The sequence below is a fragment of the Lissotriton vulgaris genome, chromosome 6 (assembly GCF_964263255.1).
Source record: "Lissotriton vulgaris chromosome 6, aLisVul1.2, whole genome shotgun sequence".
Taxonomy (NCBI): Eukaryota; Metazoa; Chordata; class Amphibia; order Caudata; family Salamandridae; genus Lissotriton; species Lissotriton vulgaris.
Window position 1 is genome coordinate 378,330,657 of NC_141694.1, and position 23,069 is coordinate 378,353,725.

Below are 23,069 nucleotides of genomic sequence, written 5' to 3' on the forward strand. Positions count from 1 at the left end.
AAGGCTACTGTGGAGTCCGCAGCACATGTTTTGTTTGCTTGCCCGGCTTATGCGTGCCCTAGATTAAATTGGATAAAACCAATTTGCCAGCAGATGTGCACACGGAACTACCAGGATGCCTCGTAAATTCTAAAATCCGACAACAAACCCTTTGTTGCCTATGCAGTTGCCAAGTTTCTCGGTCACATGTGGGGCATCAGGAAAAAGGTGCAAGATAGGAGCTTAGAATGAAGCGGGCTCGCCTCTTGCATTGAAATGCCCACAGTTAAGTATATTGCTGCTATGGAATTATGATTATATATGTTTTAGATGTAATATATCTCCGGGATGTCATTTAAACACTCGATGGCACATTGTATTAGAACTGACTTTTAAATATTGATACTTTAAAAACTGTTTTTAATATGTAAATAGTGCCATTGTGATCTAGGTAATTTTATCTCCCTGTACACATGAATTTCTTCATTTTGTATCGACTTATAATTTGTTTTAATCTGCAATTGCTTATATTATCATGATTATTATGATGATGCTTAATACTCATCTGAAATTTTTCTGTTTCTTAATATTTGTATGTGAAAATATTTGAAGGCATGTATGCCGAAATAAAGTTTATTTAAGTTTGTGTAAATATTGGGGCCCAGACCCCAGAAATTTAAAACTTGCTTGGGTAGAAGAACCTGCCAAAAAGAGTTAGAAGAACTGCCAGGAGGAGTACTGCCCCTTTGCTGTGTTATTGATGTGCTGGGTTGGTCTGCATTTAATGCTTCTGCCTTGGGCAGTGAGGGGACTGAACTCCACATTCTTCAATTGTTGCTGATAATCTCCAAGGACTTGAGATGGAGCTTGCCTCCTGTTCACGAAGTCTGAGTACCGCCTCTGGGACCGTGGGTCTCAGTTGCCACAGAGGGAGACCGCAACCGGATGCTGCCAACAAAACAGCTGGTGGTTTTGTAACCCGAAGGCACAAGAAAGGGCACTGCCGCACTTGGTCTCACAGACAATAGCCGCCGCCACCGAGCCGATGCTTGCACCACAACCTGTGGGCATTGCACTCCACACCACCTCGCTTCACTCCGCCACCCTAGTCTCGCCGACGATGCCGTTGCCAGCTGACATCGCCGCCGTAGTCTGCACCATGGTGGGGGGCACCGCTTGGAAGCTACACGCAGCACTGCCCATCCGGCAGCTGTAGCCCACTGACGCCAGCTTGATCGATCGTCTATCTCCGACAGCCGCTGAAGCTGGCACCGCGACAGTAGGCACCGTAGACAACACTGCCGCACTTCACATTGCAACCCTAGTTTCACTGATAACTACGACCGCCGCCGAGCCGCTGTTTGCACCACGACCTGTGGGCACCGCACTTCGCACCGCTTCACACCTCAGCCTTGATGACCGCAGACGCCGGAGTACACCACAGTGGTCAGCTGGAACAATAAGGTACTGTTTACAAGTCTTCTGATACCGATGCAGGTCCGCACTGACTTGGTCGACCGACCCTGGTAGGTTTGGTTGTTTTCAGTACTGCTGTAGCACCAAAGCTACTGCATTTTAAGGTAATTCTTGCAAAGTGCATATTTTTGATTACTGTATATTGGTCTTTTATCATTTTTGGTCTTGTTTGCACAAATAAATATTGGTTATTTTTTTTAAATTGGTGTTTCCTTTTTTAGTGTTTTCACTGTATTGCTGTTGGTTATGTGCAAACAATCAGAATGTGTCCATTTAAAACTGTTCTTTGTAAAGTTATATTCATGAACTCCATTGGTAACTACTCTCCTGTATGTCACCTGGTATGTATTTTAATTGAGGGTTCCAGTTATACTTTTAAGTCTATTTAGCCTGTATGTCCTGCTTGTATGGCTTTCTATTTTGCTTTTGTTGCCCTTGTGTGTTCTTCTTACATAGATATGTAACTATTATATTACTATTAGCAGTTTCCTGATCTGTCTGTCTAGCTTTGCAACTCTGTCTATGCACCCCTATCTATCTATCTATCTATCTATCTATCTATCTATCTATCTATCTATCTATCTATCTATCTATCTATCTATCTATCTATCTATCTATCTATCTATCTATCTATCTATCTATCTATCTATCCCTAGCTATTGATCTGTCTAGATCCACATCCCTATTATTCTCTCTAGTCTTTCTATCTATCTATCCATCTATCTAGCCAAGTATTTGCAACCCTATCCGTCTGTCTGTCTATCTATCTATCTAGGCAACCCTCTCTAAGCACATTTCTGTATGTATCCAACCCTCTCTAATTATCCATGCAGCAATCTTTGTAGATACAACCTTCTATCTATCTAGGCAGCACTATCTATCTATAGAAGACTCTCTATTTGTCTGTCTTTGCACGTCCCTCTATTATGTATTTTCATCATTCGCTATGTATCTAGCTTTTCAATCCTCTCCATATGTAATAAAGGGTCACAAAATTATTACAGGAAATCATTATCAAAGGCACGAAGCTGGCAGCCAAAGCCAGACAAATTGACTTTTTAGGTCTAGTGATAGCCAAGACCTTTTGATTGTATTGAAAGTATGCTCATAACATAGTTAAATATAGGGTTTTTCAGCAATACATCATCCATTAGTCTGTTGCCATGTCATTCAAATTTTTTTCCATCCACTCCAGCATGCATCATCGTCCAATGAGTCAGCCCACTTCAGCTGTTTGGCTTCTCTGTGAATAACTGCAGCCTGCCCTTTAACAAGGAGCAGATCCACACACAGAGCAGTTCCGTTCCGTACCAGGGTCTACTATGGTTGTGTGTGTGTGTGTGTGTGCGTGCGTGCGTGCGCGCGTGTTTTTTTTTTTTTTGTAAGACAAAAATATTTGTGCCTCTAGCAAAGGTTTGTTTTAGATTTATCAGGACCCAGCAGATACCCCCAAAATAAAATTGTGCAAAAACCATAACGGAATAAAATAAGAATTGCCAAATGGCTAGTGGCAGACATATTGGCCTTGCAACTGTTTGTTGATCTTGGGCTCTGCAGATTGTCATGCTGTGGCAGGCCTAACCAGGTGCCATACTTAGTGGGAACTTTGACATGGCAAGATTACAGGTGTATTCCTATGGGTCGAAGCTGCCAAATTGATGAGAGGGCAGCACCGTTTGAAAGTAAAAGTAACACCAGGCTTGCAGGAGTTATATAGTTAATTGTCCTACGTTCAGTACACTTACACTTTATATTTCTTCAGTTTTATGGCATTATACTTCTTTCAGTATCTAAAGTATGGAGTGATGTCTTAAGAGGTGATAGAAATTATGAATACTACCGTAAGAGTACCTAACAGTATGTCAAATTAGAATTGTATTTTTTTTCCAGGAAAGCGTTCTTTTAAACAAAATAGCGGCTTCAATATTTATATGAATTTTAATTGCATATGCTGATTATTAATTGAATTCAAATTAATGTATTGTCGCGTCCAGAGAACTAACAGTATTGTGATGTATGTGTCTCAAATTACAATGGGATAAAAACGTATTAAAGTGTCAAACTTAAATGCATGTTATTTCCAAAAATAACTAAATATGAAATCCAGTTTGTTAAAACATTTTTTTTTACCTGAGGAGGACCTCTTTAAAAGATATTATGTGATCTTTTTAGAAATTTGGAGGGTGATGTTGCCGTTCGAAGTGCCGCAGCCATTTATACATACTGTAAATCTCGTGGACTGTTTGCGGGAGTATCCTTGGAAGGATCCGGGTTAATTGAGAGAAAAGATACCAACAAAAAGTAAGTTCCAATCGAAATTAAAATGATTTTGATTTCACTAGTTGCAGAGAATTAACTTCTGAATAATTGTGCTTGTATTCATTTTGCTCCACATTTGGAAAAGTTAAATCCCTTTATATAACTGTAAGAAATTGGGTTACTGGTTGGGGGGGAGTGGGTGGAGGGTTGGGGGAGAGGGGTGAAACCCTACTCAAGCAGAAACTACAATCCTTGTCACTGTGAATCAGCCACAAGCAAACCCTAAATTAACCTGTGCTCAACTCTTGGGTAGCTTGGCACAGAGCAGTCAGGCTTAACTCAGAGGCAATGTATAAAGTATTTGTGCAATTAATCAAAAAAGGACTAGCTGGAATGGGGTTGGTATGATATTATATTATAATCATAATAGTGACTCAGTATTGTTTTGTCAGAAGGAGATGGCACCTGTTGGGTGTCTTTTGAAAGCCCTCACCCACCAACCTAGTTGGTGGCATGCTTCATCATCGGGGCCCACCCAGTGACACCTAGCGTGTCCCGGGTGTGCTACGACGCCTGACTACAGCGGAGCAGGTATGTCACTGTGTGTGCGGTGAAGGGTGTTAAGTAAGTGAGTTTAAAACGGCTTGGCGGGGTCCCAGTACCCAAAGGGTAAGAACACTTTATTAAATGGGCCTCCGCCAGCGGTTAAAAATAAGGCAGTGGGACGTTAGAGGTGGGTTACGACCTCCTACGTCCTTTGATGTGTCAACATGTTTCAGCCAGTGCCTTATCTGTAATCTGGCTTTCTTCAGGACTGATAAAAAATGTGTGTAGTTAAAATTAGGGGATGTGTAGTGCAGGCTATGTGTCTACACGCCCTAAAGTGTATCTAACTGTGAGAGGGGGGATTCCCTTCTCAAGATCACCTGTACAAATAACATAAAGGGACATAGACAAAACATACATGGGAAAAAAAAAGAGTCACTAGGAGAATTTTATCATAGGTACTGACAGCCGGCTAAATAGCGATGGGGTGCAGGCTATTCACGGCTCAAGTGTAATGGTACTGGTGGTACCATTATGGTGAAAGATCGCACTAGAACTTCGGTGGTGAAGTGGTTAAAACAACGGAAATGTTAACCACATGCGCGCTCCTCTTATTCTGCTGCTATGCTGACTTTTTAAAAATCCCATTGTTCATGACGAGCTGGGCTCGTCATCAGTGTGCGAGGAGGCTACACCATGACGAGCCCAGCTCGTCATCAGCCTCGAAGGGGTTAAACATTGGTGAAGAAAGTGAAAAAATTAGGCGTAAGGGCTATGGCTTACGCTAGTTTTAGGTAGGTATGGCTTCAAGGTTATTGATGTGGCATGGGGTTGACCCTATATAGGAGACAAAGGTGGGACCACTGGGGTTAGGAAACCTGTAGGGAGAAAGGTAGCGCTTACCCAGCGTAGAGGTGGTAGATCAGCATACTCACAGGACTTCTGGTCAGAGCCGGCGTGGGACCTGTTGTGCCTCCTTCGCAGAACCGGTAAGTAATGGCTTGTTCTGCTGGTTTATATACTGATGCTGATAGGCTAAGTGAGGGCACCTGGAGGGGGAGGTAATGGTAGAAAGACTCGAATTTCCGAGTCATAGTCGCGCTGCACTGATGCTGATAGGCTAAGTGAGGGCACCTGGAGGGGGAGGTAATGGTAGAAAGACTCGAATTTCCGAGTCATAGTCGCGCTGCAGGTGTGCCGGTTGCTTAGCGCTGTTGCGCGTCGTTGTTGCTCGTGTTTGCGCATGCGCGCGTATGAGTGGCTCGTCTTCGCGCATGCGCGAAGCGGTTGTCCAAAGGGGCGCATGCGCGGTGAAGCGGTGTTGCCGCGCATGCGTCTGTGTTGTTCTGGGCGCCCTTGGGTTACAGCTGCTGTTGGCGCTGGGAACTCGTCGGGCTAAATGGCATTGTCTTGGGTATTTCAGAGGGATGCCAATTTATAAAGAATTACAGAGAATTACAGTTAAAAATAAAAAATAAATAATAAAATGCTTGTCACGAAGGCTGGTGGTAAATGGGAGTGTCATAGTGATGACAAGCAACAGGACCCAATATTCAGGGAAAATATGACCCAAATGTGCAGAGGGGTTCTGGGGGTTACTCAATGAGTGGGTAATTACGTGGTAGACAGAGAGTTCCAGGGGATGGCATCGTTCAGGCCATTAGTAGATGTGGAAAGGCGGTATATCCATCTTTGTTCTTTATTGAGCAGTTTTTTTCATTATTGATGGGGCTTTCGGGGATTTGCTCAATGACTGTCCAGGAGAAGTCATTAGGTGTGTGGCATTGGGTGATGAAATGGTTAGTCAGTTTACTGATGTTCTTTTTACATCGCATCGTACTGCGATGCTCGGTGATCCTGGTTCTGACTTTACGTGTGGTCATGCCCACATATCTGAGGCCACACGTGCACGTGAGTAAGTAAATCACATTACGGGAGTTACAGTTGGTGTGGCTCCTTTGGGACCAGATTTTGTTAGGTTCCAGGTTTAAAGTTTTAGTGTGGGATGTGAGATGGCATACACTGCAGTCGTTGCAGGGGTAATGTCCTGTGACTCTGGGCATGCCCCAGGCATTGAGTATGGTGTTCTCCGCCGGTTTTGGGGGTGGTTTTGGGCGGGTACTGACTAGTTGGTCTCGCAGGTTATGGCACCTCTTGTAAGCGAACCTTGGTAGCTCCCAGTTTCTCTGTCCAGAGTTAATGATTTTCCAGTGCCTTCTTGATAATCTTCGCCACCTCATTGGAGGCAGTATTGTAAGTGGTGACACAGGTTGTAGGTTGTTCCTCATCTTCTTTGATGATGTCCTCCAGTAGTGCTTCCCGGTTTTGGTTTCTGGCCCTTTTCTGGGTCTTCTTGATGATGGCCTTCGGGTAACCGCGGTTTTCTAGTTTTGTAGCTAGATCCGTAGATTGTGATTTGTAATCATTCACATTTGAGCAGTTTCTTCTGATCCGAAGGAACTGGCCAAACGGTAGGTTTTCTTTGAGCGGCCGGGGGTGGAAGCTGGTGAAATGGAGTAATGAGTTCCTCGCTGTGGGTTTATAGTAGGTGGTGGTCACCAGTGTTCCATTCATGGCAGTTATTTGCAGGTCAAGAAAAGGGAGTTGGTAGTTGCTGGCTGTACTGGTGAAGTTCAGATATGGATCTCTGCTGTTGAGCCAGTTCAAGAAGTTGTCCAGTTCATGCTGTGAACCTTGCCAGATGACCAGTATATCATCGATATACCTGTGCCATTTCAGGATATGATGTTTGAACGGGTTGGATTCCACTGCGATGTTGGTGCTTTCGAAGTGGTGTACATAAAGTCCGGCCACGCTCGGCGCGAAAACACTGCCCATTGAGGTTCCATTTGTCTGCAGGTAGAAGGTACCGTCGTATTCGAAATAGTTTTCTTTCAGGGCGAGGGCTGCACATGCCAGTACGAAGCTCCTCAGAGTGTGATAAGGCCAGGGTGATGCTTCCAGGATGTCATGTATTACCTGCAGGGTGGCATCTTGTGGAAGGCTGGTGTACAGGCTTTCCACGTCAAGCCCTACCAGTAATTGTGTGTCAGGGTTGAAGGTAATGTTATTGATTACCTGTAACAGGTGTTTGGTATCTTTAATGTAGGAGGGGGTCTTTTGTACCAGGGGATTCAGGAAGAAATCACAGTATCTAGAGAGTGGCTCTAGTACAGAGTTAATGCCCGACACAATTGGTCTTCCTGGGGGTGGGATTACCCCTTTGTGTACTTTGGGTACTGTATAGAAGTACGGTATTCTGGTGTGTACTGGGCAAAGGTATTCGGCCTCCTGTTTGGAGATGTGTTCCTCATCTGCTGCCCTTTTGACAAGGGTATGCACAGTTGTTCGTAGCCGATCTGTTGGATCATGTTCTAGTCTGCAGTAATTCCTGCTGTCGCTGAGTAGTCTGCGGCATTCTGTTTCGTAGTCGGCTTTATCAAGGAGTACGATGCCACCTCCTTTGTCCGCTGGTTTTATTATTAGCGTAGGATTGTTTTGGAGGCGTTGTATGGTCTGTCTGTCCTCCCATGACAGGTTGTTGAAGTGTGTGGTTGGGTTGAGATTCTCAATGTCATGATATACTGCCTGTTCGAATGTGGTGATCTCAGGCAGGATGGTGGAGGGAGGTGGGATGAAGGTGGATTTGACTCTAAGCCCTGTGATGTTAGGGTTGTCATCAGGTTGTGTGGGATCGGGGGTTGTTTTCTCAAAGAAGGATTTCAATTTCAGTTTCCTGAAGAATTGTGCTAATTCAGCATGCAGCTTGAATTTGTCAAGTCTGGTTGTTGGCACGAACGACAATCCCTTCTCCAGGACTGCCTGTTCCTTGATGGACAGTGGGGTGCTGGATAGATTGAACACCAGTGACGGTTGGACAGTGGGGTTCACTATTTGCTTGTTCCTGGTGTTGCTTCTTTCGTCTTCTGGCGTGTGTTGGAGCTCACTGGGTTTTCTTCTTCTGCCCAATGTACCTGTGTGTTGTTGTGCTGGGTTGTGCTAAGCAACCGGCACACCTGCAGCGCGACTATGACTCGGAAATTCGAGTCTTTCTACCATTACCTCCCCCTCCAGGTGCCCTCACTTAGCCTATCAGCATCAGTGCAGCGCGACTATGACTCGGAAATTCGAGTCTTTCTACCATTACCTCCCCCTCCAGGTGCCCTCACTTAGCCTATCAGCATCAGTATATAAACCAGCAGAACAAGCCATTACTTACCGGTTCTGCGAAGGAGGCACAACAGGTCCCACGCCGGCTCCAACCGTCACTGGTGTTCAATCTATCCAGCACCCCACTGTCCATCAAGGAACAGGCAGTCCTGGAGAAGGGATTGTCGTTCGTGCCAACAACCAGACTTGACAAATTCAAGCTGCATGCTGAATTAGCACAATTCTTCAGGAAACTGAAATTGAAATCCTTCTTTGAGAAAACAACCCCCGATCCCACACAACCTGATGACAACCCTAACATCACAGGGCTTAGAGTCAAATCCACCTTCATCCCACCTCCCTCCACCATCCCGCCTGAGATCACCACATTCGAACAGGCAGTATATCATGACATTGAGAATCTCAACCCAACCACACACTTCAACAACCTGTCATGGGAGGACAGACAGACCATACAACGCCTCCAAAACAATCCTACGCTAATAATAAAACCAGCGGACAAAGGAGGTGGCATCGTACTCCTTGATAAAGCTGACTACGAAACAGAATGCCGCAGACTACTCAGCGACAGCAGGAATTACTGCAGACTAGAACATGATCCAACAGATCGGCTACGAACAACTGTGCATACCCTTGTCAAAAGGGCAGCAGATGAGGAACACATCTCCAAACAGGAGGCCGAATACCTTTGCCCAGTACACACCAGAATACCGTACTTCTATACAGTACCCAAAGTACACAAAGAGGTAATCCCACCCCCAGGAAGACCAATTGTCGGGCATTAACTCTGTACTAGAGCCACTCTCTAGATACTGTGATTTCTTCCTGAATCCCCTGGTACAAAAGACCCCCTCCTACATTAAAGATACCAAACACCTGTTACAGGTAATCAATAACATTACCTTCAACCCTGACACACAAATACTGGTAGGGCTTGACGTGGAAAGCCTGTACACCAGCCTTCCACAAGATGCCACCCTGCAGGTACTACATGACATCCTGGAAGCATCACCCTGGCCTTATCACACTCCGAGGAGCTTCGTACTGGCATGTGCAGCCCTCGCCCTGAAAGAAAACTATTTCGAATACGACGGTACCTTCTACTTGCAGACAAATGGAACCTCAATGGGCAGTGTTTTCGCGCCGAGCGTGGCCGGACTTTATGTACACCACTTCGAAAGCACCAACATCGCAGTGGAATCCAACCCGTTCAAACATCATATCCTGAAATGGCACAGGTATATCGATGATATACTGGTCATCTGGCAAGGTTCACAGCATGAACTGGACAACTTCTTGAACTGGCTCAACAGCAGAGATCCATATCTGAACTTCACCAGTACAGCCAGCAACTACCAACTCCCTTTTCTTGACCTGCAAATAACTGCCATGAATGGAACACTGGGGACCACCACCTACTATAAACCCACAGCGAGGAACTCATTACTCCATTTCACCAGCTTCCACCCCCGGCCGCTCAAAGAAAACCTACCGTTTGGCCAGTTCCTTCGGATCAGAAGAAACTGCTCAAATGTGAATGATTACAAATCACAATCTACGGATCTAGCTACAAAACTAGAAAACCGCGGTTACCCGAAGGCCATCATCAAGAAGACCCAGAAAAGGGCCAGAAACCAAAACCGGGAAGCACTACTGGAGGACATCATCAAAGAAGATGAGGAACAACCTACAACCTGTGTCACCACTTACAATACTGCCTCCAATGAGGTGGCGAAGATTATCAAGAAGCACTGGAAAATCATTAACTCTGGACAGAGAAACTGGGAGCTACCAAGGTTCGCTTACAAGAGGTGCCATAACCTGCGAGACCAACTAGTCAGTACCCGCCCAAAACCACCCCCAAAACCGGCGGAGAACACCATACTCAATGCCTGGGGCATGCCCAGAGTCACAGGACATTACCCCTGCAACGACTGCAGTGTATGCCATCTCACATCCCACACTAAAACTTTAAACCTGGAACCTAACAAAATCTGGTCCCAAAGGAGCCACACCAACTGTAACTCCCGTAATGTGATTTACTTACTCACGTGCACGTGTGGCCTCAGATATGTGGGCATGACCACACGTAAAGTCAGAACCAGGATCACCGAGCATCGCAGTACGATGCGATGTAAAAAGAACATCAGTAAACTGATTAACCATTTCATCACCCAATGCCACACACCTAATGACTTCTCCTGGACAGTCATTGAGCAAATCCCCGAAAGCCCCATCAATAATGATAAAAAACTGCTCAATAAAGAACAAAGATGGATATACCGCCTTTCCACATCTACTAATGGCCTGAACGATGCCATCCCCTGGAACTCTCTGTCTACCACGTAATTACCCACTCATTGAGTAACCCCCAGAACCCCTCTGCACATTTGGGTGGTATTTTCCCTGAATATTGGGTCCTGTTGCTTGTCATCACTATGACACTCCCATTTACCACCAGCCTTCGTGACAAGCATTTTATTATTTATTTTTTATTTTTAACTGTAATTCTCTGTAATTCTTTATAAATTGGCATCCCTCTGAAATACCCAAGACAATGCCATTTAGCCCGACGAGTTCCCAGCGCCAACAGCAGCTGTAACCCAAGGGCGCCCAGAACAACACAGACGCATGCGCTGCAACACCGCTTAACCGCGCATGCGCCCCTTTGGACAACCGCTTCGCGCATGCGCGAAGACGAGCCACTCATACGCGCGCATGCGCAAACACGAGCAACAACGACGCGCAACAGCGCTAAGCAACCGGCACACCTGCAGCGCGACTATGACTCGGAAATTCGAGTCTTTCTACCATTACCTCCCCCTCCAGGTGCCCTCACTTAGCCTATCAGCATCAGTATATAAACCAGCAGAACAAGCCATTACTTACCGGTTCTGCAAGGAGGCACAACAGGTCCCACGCCGGCTCTGACCAGAAGTCCTGTGAGTATGCTGATCTACCACCTCTACGCTGGGTAAGCGCTACCTTTCTCCCTACAGGTTTCCTAACCCCAGTGGTCCCACCTTTGTCTCCTATGTAGGGTCAACCCCATGCCACTTCAATAACCTTGAAGCCATACCTACCTAAAACTAGCGTAAGCCATAGCCCTTACGCCTCATTTTTTCACTTTCTTCACCAAGGTTTAACATTTCCGTTGTTTTAACCACTTCACCACCGAAGTTCTAGTGCGATCTTTCACCATAATGGTACCACCAGTACCATTACACTTGAGCCGTGAATAGCCTGCACCCCATCGCTATTTAGCCGGCTGTCAGTACCTATGATAAAATTCTCCTAGTGACTCTTTTTTTCCCATGTATGTTTTGTCTATGTCCCTTTATGTTATTTGTACAGGTGATCTTGAGAAGGGAATCCCCCCTCTCACAGTTAGATACACTTTAGGGCGTGTAGACACATAGCCTGCACTACACATCCCCTAATTTTAACTACACACATTTTTTATCAGTCCTGAAGAAAGCCAGATTACAGATAAGGCACTGGCTGAAACATGTTGACACATCAAAGGACGTAGGAGGTCGTAACCCGCCTCTAACGTCCCACTGCCTTATTTTTAACCGCTGGCGGAGGCCCATTTAATAAAGTGTTCTTACCCTTTGGGTACTGGGACCCCCGCCAAACCGTTTTAAACTCACTTACTTAACACCCTTCACCGCACACACAGTGACATACCTGCTCCGCTGTAGTCAGGCGTCGTAGCACACCCGGGACACGCTAGGTGTCACTGGGTGGGCCCGATGATGAAGCATGCCACCAACTAGGTTGGTGGGTGAGGGCTTTCAAAAGACACCCAACAGGTGCCATCTCCTTCTGACAAAACAATACTGAGTCACTATTATGATTATAATATAATATCATACCAACCCCATTCCAGCTAGTCCTTTTTTGATTAATTGAACATATAAACCGGGGATCTGGACTAGCTATCTGGTCCTCTCTCTCCCTCTTGATACACGCACCTAAAGTATTTGTGCAACACTTCAAACAGTAACACTGTGAAAACGCACCACAAAAGGATCCCACGCCATCTGAGCAAAAGAGTATTTTTTTAAATAGATAAAACAAGACTAAAATGGCAAAAAACAATCTGTAACACCGGAGATCTGCAATTTGAAAGATCTCAGTAAAAATAGTGCAAAAAAGCAGAGCGATAACTGCGGCTATATGGTCGCGCCAGACTGGTACAAAGTCACAAGTTGAGTCTGACTGCGATGGAGCTTTTGACTGCAACAAGGGACCATATTAGGCCTGATGAACAAGAGCCCCTTAAGTTCTGGTTGCGGAGGATTGCAAAGTCCCACTTCCAAGAGTCCAGGACTGAGGTGAAACCAGTTGGCAGGGTGGGATTTATGGATGGCAAAGTTCAGGTGCTGGCTTTAATGTTGTTGGATCCTTCCATCTCAAGTCATAATGCCAGCCAACTAGCCCTTGGAGTCACTCTGGGGTTCTGGGTTCAAGAGATACAGGTCCAGTCATCATCCAGGCACAAGGGCAGCAGGCCAGCACCGCAAGGCATACTGTCCCTGTTGTTCTTGATGCTGCTTGTCGTTATCGTCTGCCACGTAGCCTTCTCCCCATTTACCTTTTGTTATGTATTTCTGTGTGCTTATTTCCTCTACGACTTATGTAAAGCGCTCTGATACCCACTTGGGTCATGTTCGCGCTATACCAACTTATAAATACATAAGTAGTCGAGCAAGGCAGTTGTACAGCAGGGCAACAATTTCTCCTTCCTGGTAGAGAATCCACAGGTCCAGAAGTGTATTGAAGAGTGCCTTTGAAGTGGGAGAGAAGCTTCTAGAGGTTTCCCTGTGAAGTCCCTAGTCGTCATGCCTTCCCTGTCCTGGCTCCAGACTAAATACAGAGGGTGTGCAGCCCTTTGCATGGGTGCAGGACACAGCCTATTCAAGTGCAAGTTAGGCTGTGTCAGGCTCCTTCCTTCCATCCTGCCAGTGACGGTCCATCCATGCACACCTATTATTAAAAGTATTGAAATTACTCCAGTGTAGGCCGTGCAGTAGTGAAACACAAATTAAAGAGATTTTTACTACCAAGACATGTAAAACTTAAAATGACCTGTCCTACTTTTTAAAGTCACCTCGCCTTGTCCTCTGGGCTGTTCAGGGCCTACCCTAGGGATCACTTAAATGTATTAAAAAGAGAAGGTTTGGGTCTGACAAAAGTTTTTATTGCTTGAAATGGCAGTTTAGAACTGCACACACAGGCAGCAATGTCCTGCCTGAGATGTTTAAAGGGCTACTTAAGTGGGTGGCACAAGAATTGCTGCAGACCCACTTGTAGCATTTAATTTGCAGGTCCTGTGTACATGTAGTACCCTTTATTAGTGCAAAATAAGTAAATGTAATATGCCAATTGGGGATAAGCCAATGCTACCTTGTTTTAAAGAGTGAGCACATGCACTTATGACTGTGTTTAGCAGTGCTAAAGTGCACAGTTTCCTAAGGCCAGAAAAAACGAGATTAGCTAAATGTATGAGGAAGGCAAAAAGTTTGGGGGAAGACCACCTTCAGGCTGGCAGGTCTAACAATAGCCAGTAAGTATCCAAAATAAAATCTGAACTATTGTTTGGCTGTATTTGGAAACGCGCATCGGGTAAAGCCAGTATGTATAACTTTTTTGTAAAGGTTTGTACATTGATTGATGTTTTTATGAGTGGTTTAGCAGATAGGTGCAGGTATGAATGTGGGAATGAGACGGCTTTTAGCCGAAAGGGTGGGTAATTTGAGGCATGTACGACTCCATGGGTAAATTAATAAATGAACGGATGACTTGATAAATAAATGGAAGATTGTGTACTTGTATGGATTAATGAGTTGAGCATATAAATGAATGTGAGTGGTTGGATGACTGGGGCCAGGATGCTGGAGGATTCAGTGGTCCAGGCGTTGGATGGTAGCTGCTTTAATTGTGGGTTTGTAATGCGCTGGAATCGACTCCCGAAGGAGTAACTCTCGCAGTAGACCGCTGGGGAACCCGTCCTGGCTTTCCCTGTGAGATGGTCCCTACTGGGTATCTCCAAGGTGAAACCAGGCTTCCCCGGCGTATGTGGGGGGCCGTTGTGGAGATGAGGCAAGCTAATGCCCAGAGTTGCCGAGTGTGTTCCCTGGTTAGAGTAGGCACCGAGGTGAGAATTATCGAGTCCGCTGACCCTGGTCCACGACCCTGCCGCATCTGGAATTGAACCCTGGTCCCGGGCCGTCCTCTGCTCCCGGGTCTGCCGCCTCTAACCAGTGAGCCACACCACTCCACCAATGCTCCTTCCAATGCTACTCGCGCACTCATCCATACATTTAATCACTCATCCATCATACCACTCTTTCATCTATCCAATCATACCCGTTAACTCATTCTTGTATTTTCTCATTCATTCCATGTTACCCTCTTCCAGGTTGTGTAGTGAAAATCATGGGTTTTTTTTTCTCGTTTTTTTTTGTCCTCATTTATCACCTTGGTTTCAAGTGAGGTCGCCGTCTGAAGCACTACAATCTGTCTCAGGTTGACAACCAGGCAGGGTATGGTCATGTTGTAGAAGTATTTGTGTTTTTACCACAGATTTCCCATTTTCTGACCGTTCAGCAATGTGCACATAATTTGTAATCCTATCATTTGAAACCTTGTGTGCATGGGACATTCTTGCAAAAAAGATTTTGCACCAACCCCCTCCCAGAGGTGTAATTGATCCTTCTGCAATACGGCTATAGCAGTTCATAGGTATGTGGGCTTACTGAGCATTGTGTGGAAAAGTGGAAGGCACTTTGAAGTAGCTAGTAAGTTCTCTAAATATGACCCCTGGAGAGTGCAGCTATTTAACTATCCCTTAAATTAACAGTCTGGTTCACTAAACTGCTTTTTGCAGATGAATTTTTTAAACTGTTATGTCACTGCTAAATGAATATTGATTTTAATTTTTTTGAAAACAGCGTACATAGCGTTTGTGAATTAGCTTCTGCAATGTAAAAACAGACTGTTGGCTTTTTTACTCTGTCCTGTTAAGACCTTACCAGCCACAGGGGCTGCCCAGAACACCTGAACCAGGGGCAGTCATTGTACAGTCCTAACAATGGTTCAAGAAGCAATTTGCCAAAAATACAATACTCACAAACAATTCCAAATCACAAACAAAACAAATGGTAAGTGAAAAAAACTAAATACAAAAGCTATATAGAGAGAAAGAAGAGAAGAGAAACCCATATGCAAAATAATTCTGGAAAAATATGACAAATGTATTACATTTTATGAATACTAAGACAATGGTGCACAATACAATGTGCTGGTACAAAGACAGTGTATATTGCAAACCAGACAAGTGGCAAACGAAAAATACACGTCACAGGGAGGGAACAACATAAAACAATAATGTGTCCTTCATTGGTTTTATGGCCACATGTGCGTCAACGGCATTTCGACCTCTGTAGAATTACACGATCATCATCAGGACTGGAAAGTCATTCTAAATTGACATGTTTGCTACTGTTGTAGCTTAGTGGCAGTTGTATCAGCCATCATCTCCGAACCATCCGCTGCAGAAGACCCTTTAAATCCATTTTGCACTGATGTTCTACTGCACAAGCAGTTTTTCCCGCCTAGTCATTGCTCCATTACACAATATTTGGATCTTAAAAAATATGCAATGAACTAGTCGATGTGCGCCCCTTTCAGATGAATATTCCAGCTGTTAAGAAGCAACATGCGGTCACTCATGATGACTGGTACTTCAAACACAAATGGTTGTCCTCTGGGCCTATCAGAAATACAATGACACTAACCTCAAAGCAATGTTTGAAGATGCCAGACCCAAAGCCGCTTTCTTTTTTCTTTTTTTATAGACTAGCTTTGGCAGACAGATGATTCTTTACTCCAGACTCAAGAGATGTGTGTTTTCTACCCTCATAATCATTGCTCCACATTGTATTGCTCCTAAGCCTTATTGTGATCATAAAGCCTGCTAAATCTCTAGTGAGTATTTTGTAAAACATTTTTTTATTTAATACACAAAAACTGGGAAGGCTATTTGAATATGTCTCAGTATTTTTCTGCAGAATTAATTGGTCTGGTTGTCTAAGAAGCAGCCCTACCATATCACTGGCCTATGCAAGGAAAGCTTTCAAAGGGTACAGTGGAGGATTTATGCATGCTCTATGTTGATAGTTAGTTGCTTGCATATATGCTTCCTTTTGCTAGAAATTAGGTCAATTTATGTTTCACACTATTTTTTTATTCATTGCCTGACTTGATTTAGCTGGGTTTGAAACTTTGAATTTGCATTGTTTTGTCCCCTATGTTGCGAGCTAAATAATCGTTCATTGGTATATTTTTCTACTCCTACTGTTTAGATGGCAATTTTATGGACTGGAACCTTGGTTTTAGGTCGAGCCTAGGCAACGCGCATGCGCTGTCTGCAAGACCTGCTGTACTTGATAAAGGACTTAGCTCCCTTCTGCTGCCTTCTCATTAGTTCAGTGCAGTGACGCTCTTCTTTGCTTCTTTCTAAATGGTTTATGCAGCGATATGTCACTTCCGTTGTTTCAGTCAAGAACCCCGCCTAAGTACAGTTTCTTTATGCTTTAAATGTTCATGCGTGGTTTCGGAGAACTTTCTTTTATAATTGCTGCAGCGCAGCATGCCGAGCTGTATTTTCAAGTATGGCGGGCGTGCCTTTATTTTGTTGTGCATGGCGCGGCTCACTCACCTCCATGTTTTTAATACCATTAAACATACTTTAACAGTGTGGCGCCTGTTTCACAAGCGCTGCACATATCTTTTACTTGTAGCTTTGGTGCTGTATGCCCTGTGCCTTTCCACCGCAAGTGGCACAACACATCGGTCTGCTAGCCCCATGCTTACACATTTGACTCCTTTGTTCCTGAAGCTGTTTGTGATTTAATTTACCTCTCCATGTTAGGTTTCCTAAATTTTCCACATGTCTTGTTTTAAAGTGAAAATACACCATGCACTGCTCTCTCGAGGACCGATGTAGGGACACCTACGTTGCACTACGGCTTAATGAGCAGTCCAAGACCACCTCTGAGGACTGGCCTGTGTTGGACCTTCCCACAGAGGGATGGCCACTGAGCTCAGTCAGCAACATTTTTCCGGACTCTATTTGACAATGTTGTGTTTTTCGCTGAAATGTAGCATGGTCAATCTGTCAGTCTGTCTCTGCAGTGGCATTCCCTCAGCTGACTTGATCATCCCTGCAAGAAGAGCCATTATCTCTCTAATTGCCCCTCTGCGAGTGCGGGTAGCGCTCATCCGAACCAGTTGCTGCCTAGGCTGCTCCGGAGTACTGGTTCATTGCCAGCAGCTGGTTTCTTCAGGTTCTGGAGCCCTGCAGGGTAGGGAAGGCTGTTTGACACCCAATATCACTAAGAGAACCCGTGCGTCGCTCCATTTTAACGTTCACCCATCTACTTTATAAAAAATCTTCCTAAAGCTTTTTATTACAATGAATGTCGTCCCCTAACATCATAATAAAAAAAATAAACATGCAGTGCACAATGTGCGTTTACCACAGCATTAAAGCATTGCTGATTTATTTTTTATTTTTTTAACATTGTTATTGAAGAAACAAAGCAATTTTCATACAGTATTATTGGCATGACGTGTAGATCGATCATATTCTTAAGCATATAAACCACTCCATCAATTTCATAGTTCTACACCGGACACCACTCTGTCCCACTTCCTCCCCATCCTTGCGTGTGTTAAACAGATTACTGTGACCGATTCGTTTAGTTGCTCCCATCAGATTCATAATCCTCGGGCGGTGGCTCACATATATCTCCCAGATAGGAGTTTCATCTTCCCCACACCCTTTCCCACTTTTTCGGACAATCCTGATGAATAAACACAGACTTTTCTGCCACCATTGCCAGGTCCATGTCTGTACACCACTGGGTAAGGGTAGGGCCAGCCCTAGGCCTCCATCGCTGCGCATTGGTTCCCATATATTGAGCAAACAGTTCCTCGGCTCCGGCAATACAGTGACTCCCGTGACCTGGGAGAGGGTCCTCATCACTGCCATCCAGTATCTTTCTATTGTGGGGCAGGTGCAGATGGTATGGAGAAAGGTCCCAAGCTCCTCGCACCCTCTCAAACATTGCGGAGTGTCTGTCCTCCCAATTTTATGCAGGAGCACCCTCGTATAGTATGTGTGGTGGAGAATTTTAAGTTGGATAAGTCGTAGCCTTGACGGAATTGCCGCCTCTCATTGCTGAATTTTTGTGTTGTAAAATGCCTATCTTTTCAATGTTCTAGAATTGAAGAAATCAACACAGTTATGATGAACCCTCCTGCGTGGTTACTGTTTAGGTCGAGCCTAGGCAGCGCGCATGTGGAAAGCTGCTTAAAAACATTGGTTCATTGTGGTTTCCTAAGGTTTTCTTTCCGTAGCTGACTTTCCACTTCTCGTTCTTGTCCGCTGAATTCACGTGGGCTGCTGCGAGGGGCTGAGACCATATGTTACCAGCACGGGCATCCCTTGGTTAAAAAGTTGCAAATGCCGCCTGAGCTCTTAAGAAGAGCTTGTGTTGCTTGTACCGGGCAATGCCAAATGGTATTCATTTATCTCATAGTAATTAGGAGGTCCTGGTTTTAAAAACATAAAGTTTATGATCGTCGAGGCTTTCCTCTAAATTTAGCAAGCTTTTCAATGTGAACTCTGCAAGCTTTCGAATTTTAGGCACGCTCACCTTTGTGCAATTAGCGGGTTACCAAACGTGCTCAAATAAGTTAGCGTGAGGTTGAAAAGTGCGATACTGTTACATTGAAAGAAATCTGAGTGCTTGCCATTCTACATAAGTTATCTCAAGGCATGCAGCTTTAACATATTAGGCACAACTTTTATGATTGATTAGCAATCTCTACTTTTAACCTGTGCACTTGTTGGGGATTGGTAGAGAACCTGATATCAACAAAATAGAAGGGGGTTCCCCAAAGGGTTCTTTTTTTAGATAAAGGCAGGAAAAAATGGGGTAAGAACAGTGTAATAGAAGGAAAGAACTACCCTGCCAGGAAATGATTATATGGTCCCTTCAGCGAGATCCACAAAATGGGGGGGGGTGACAAAAATTAATGCTTCGGAGCCAATGATATAACAGACACATTCAGAACCAATAGTGAAAAAATAGAGACATTTATTATTTTTTTTGAGATAACAATTCATAAATAGAGTCCATAAGGTAACATTCTAAAGCATATATGTACACACAGGAGAGAGTTTTTCCTCCTATGACTAGGTAAGTATCGTCTATAAAAAAGTTCATACAAAAAATACGAATTTGTTGGCGTCCACACACTCCCACAGTCATTCACTAAGCAAACATACACATCTCATTCTCTCTCACAATCGAAATAATGCAATCATAACCTTACAAGCATAGAGGGACCTGGGGGCCTGCAACATCACAATCAAAGGTTGCTAGGGTAGAGAGACCAACATGGAGGCAGTTAAAGATGAGGTACAGTAAATGATGATACACTGAAGGCCATCCATGTAGATCATGCCAACGCGCGTTTCAATGCAAGGCCAATTTAGGCTGCATCTTCATCAGGGCATTGGAGACCAGGGAGGGGGACAAACACACTGCGAATAAAAAAGAATTCTGTTATCTCTAAATCACATAGTAGAATACACATTTAATACATGCAAATATAGATATAATTTAAAAACATGTCTTTATGAAATAATGGTATAGTTTCATAGATCATATATATATATATATATATATATATCAAACATGATTTAAGATGATAGGTTCATTAGGAGAGTATATCAAGGCTCCGAAGACATAGTCACTCAGGGCGTAAGAATTCTTACTATTCCTCCTCAATAGGGGGAACACAAAGGGCAACAACAGATAGACCCGGGACCAGCAAAAACAACCTCACAGGCAATCAAAACATGCATATACTGAGAATTCAAGGTATTTACAGGGGGTACAGACACCTGTAGCAAGAGGTTTGTCAGAAAGCTTAAAAAGGTGAATGGATCTTAACATCAAGTGGGGGGGTCTCAGGATGCCCATGCGGGGGTATTAAACCTCATCGAGGTCTATCAAGATGGTTTAAAGGGGAGAGGATATTCTTACCATTTTTCTCATGGAGAGGTCTTATCATCATATACTTTTCAGCAATTCAAAAGAAGTTACCGCAGCGAGGGATTTCTCACGGCTCTAGGATGGGTGGGAGCTTCCGGGTTTAGATAAGTCCTGTAGATTGCAAAGGGGATTTATTCATCATGTGTATAAGAGTTAGGGGGGCGAGGGAGAATGGGGGGGGGGGGGAAGGGGGGGAAGGACTGGTCAAGGGTGATGACCAAATTATTGAAGTCTAGGTATAATCTACGGTGAAAAGAACTTTCCAAGGGCTTCAATTACATAGGATTTATCGGCCAGATCAGATCATTAAAATGTATAGACGAAGGAAAATACCTAATAGGAAATTGGTAAGCGGGCACATCTTTTCTGGTTTCCTTCACAGGCAGCACATCTCATTTAGAAAAGACTCTGCAAGGGAAATATATATAGAGATTTGCATATCGGGGGACAAAGGGTGTCCAATTCCAGTGCAAATCTAAGGTTTAATAGAACATATACAAGCCTAGGGGGAAGGGTTACCTGGAGGCGAAAAACCGTATGCTGATTATATAAACGGTCTGTGAATGATCACTGTAGATGTAATCTGGCGAGGTCAGAAACGAGTAGGCCAGGTAGGGAAGATCGGGCCAGCGGCAAGTACCTGCCGGGAGAGAGGAATGATGTCAGTTTTTCTGGGAGTCAAGCTCCCGACACGTGACCGGGGGAGAGGGAATAAGTAAAAAATAATCTTACCCAGCGGCCGCCGGGATCGGCTTCCCGAGCCGCGATCAGGCTGTGGAGTGGGACCCTTCACAAGCTCCTCCTGGCGATCAGGGGATGAGGGGGTCCGGATACGAGAATCTAACAAACACGGAAATCGAGGTTAGGAACGGAGAATTCCAGATAAGGGAGCAGTTAGGGGCAGAGTTTAGTGAGACGCTACGGGGTCCTTACCAGGGATCTAGGGAGAGCAGTGACGGATCGCACGGTCGGCGTCCTCTCTCGTCGAAACATTTCAAAACGGCCCTTCCTTTTAAGCCGATAAGGGGATAGGAAACAGCTGCGGGACTCAGATTCAGAGTCCGTTTCCAAGTGGGAAAAATGACAGCATAGACGGCGGTGCCGTGGAGAATGCTCAGTATATACGGCGGCCATCTTAAAAGGGGCACAGGATCAAGGGAAGATACAGCCTGAAGGTCCTCAGGGGGGCTAGGGGGTCAATAGGGAGGGATCCATAGTGTGGGAGGGGGCGAAAAACGCTGCGGGGAAAAAAGGGGGAAGCTCTTTAATGAGGAAAAGGAGCCTCATAAGTGCAATATGTCACAGATATGCAGGCAAAGCGGCGGTAACGATGATTACTGCATAGGGAAAACTAACAGAAAAATTTAATATTCGGTATTTCCACAGGGACATGAATAAAGTAAAGTGCGGGAAGTTTTCACATGAGGGCATTGGTCCAAGGACATTCTTCATTGTGTCCTTTGTTGACAGAGTTGAACATGAAGATCCAAAAGACCTCTCTTTTCTTGCGGAGGTTGGTTGGGTCAATTCCAGGTTGGGCCATTATTTTTTCCAGGATGAACCAGCGAAGGTCCTTTTCATTGTGGCCTTTTTCCAGCCAGTGGGGAACTAATGGGGCAGACATTTTTTTATTTCGTATGTTGGATTTATGTTCCCCAATTCTCAGTCGGCATTCGCGTCCAGTTTCACCAACATATGCCAGATTGCAGGGACAAAGTATGATGTATATAATGTTGGCAGTTCGACAGTTAGTCATTCTTTTGTTTCGGGCCACCGATAAGGTGCGTTCAGTGGTACTCACAGAGTCGCCTGTGATGGCGTGGGGGCACGCATGACATGTACCACACCGGTGGTTGCCAAAGATGGGCTCAGCAATGGTGATCGCCGTCTGAAGGCTGGTCGAGGTCCCCAGTAGTTTTCCCCTGACTAGGTGGTTTTTTAGGTTTCTGTTTCTTTTGAAGGCGAATACGGGCCGGTCGAGGGGGGTTAGTTCCTTCTCCAAATTGAGGAGGTGCCAGCTAGAGTTGATGGCCTGTCGGATTTTATTGTTCATGTTCGAGTGGCGTGTGATATACACTAGTCTTTCCTGGGATTTGGGCGCTGCGGGTTCGAACATCAGCTCCCGATTCACATACCTGGCTCTTTTAAAGGAGTCCTTGATGAGCTTTCTAGGATAGCCTCGATGGAGTAGTTTCTCTTTCAGGATATCTGATTGTTGTAAATAATCATTGATGTCAGTGCAGTTTCTCCTGATTCGTAGGAACTGGCTGTAAGGAATGCTGTCTCTTTGATTCCTGGGGTGAAAGCTGGAGTATTGTAACAAGGTATTCCTGGCAGTAGGCTTGGTGTACAGAGATACTTTTAAGGAATTATCAAGATGTTCGACCCAGATGTCCAGGAATTCAATCCTTTGATGGCTGTGATGACTGGTGAAGCGCAGATTGGGGTCCGCTGCGTTTAACCATGATATGTATTCCTCCAGGGTCGTGTGGTCCCCCTTCC

General features: G+C 44.8%; 1 protein-coding gene across 1 annotated transcript in view; it reads left to right on the plus strand.

Annotated features, from left to right (window-relative positions):
• SH3YL1 (SH3 and SYLF domain containing 1) overlaps positions 1–23,069 on the plus strand; it is a 665,923-nt gene that overhangs the window by 338,996 nt on the left and 303,858 nt on the right. The window contains exon 6 of the mRNA XM_086926395.1: positions 3,628–3,756. Within this exon, the coding sequence (XP_086782521.1) occupies positions 3,628–3,756 (129 nt within the window). The remainder of the gene's footprint in view (positions 1–3,627; positions 3,757–23,069) is intronic.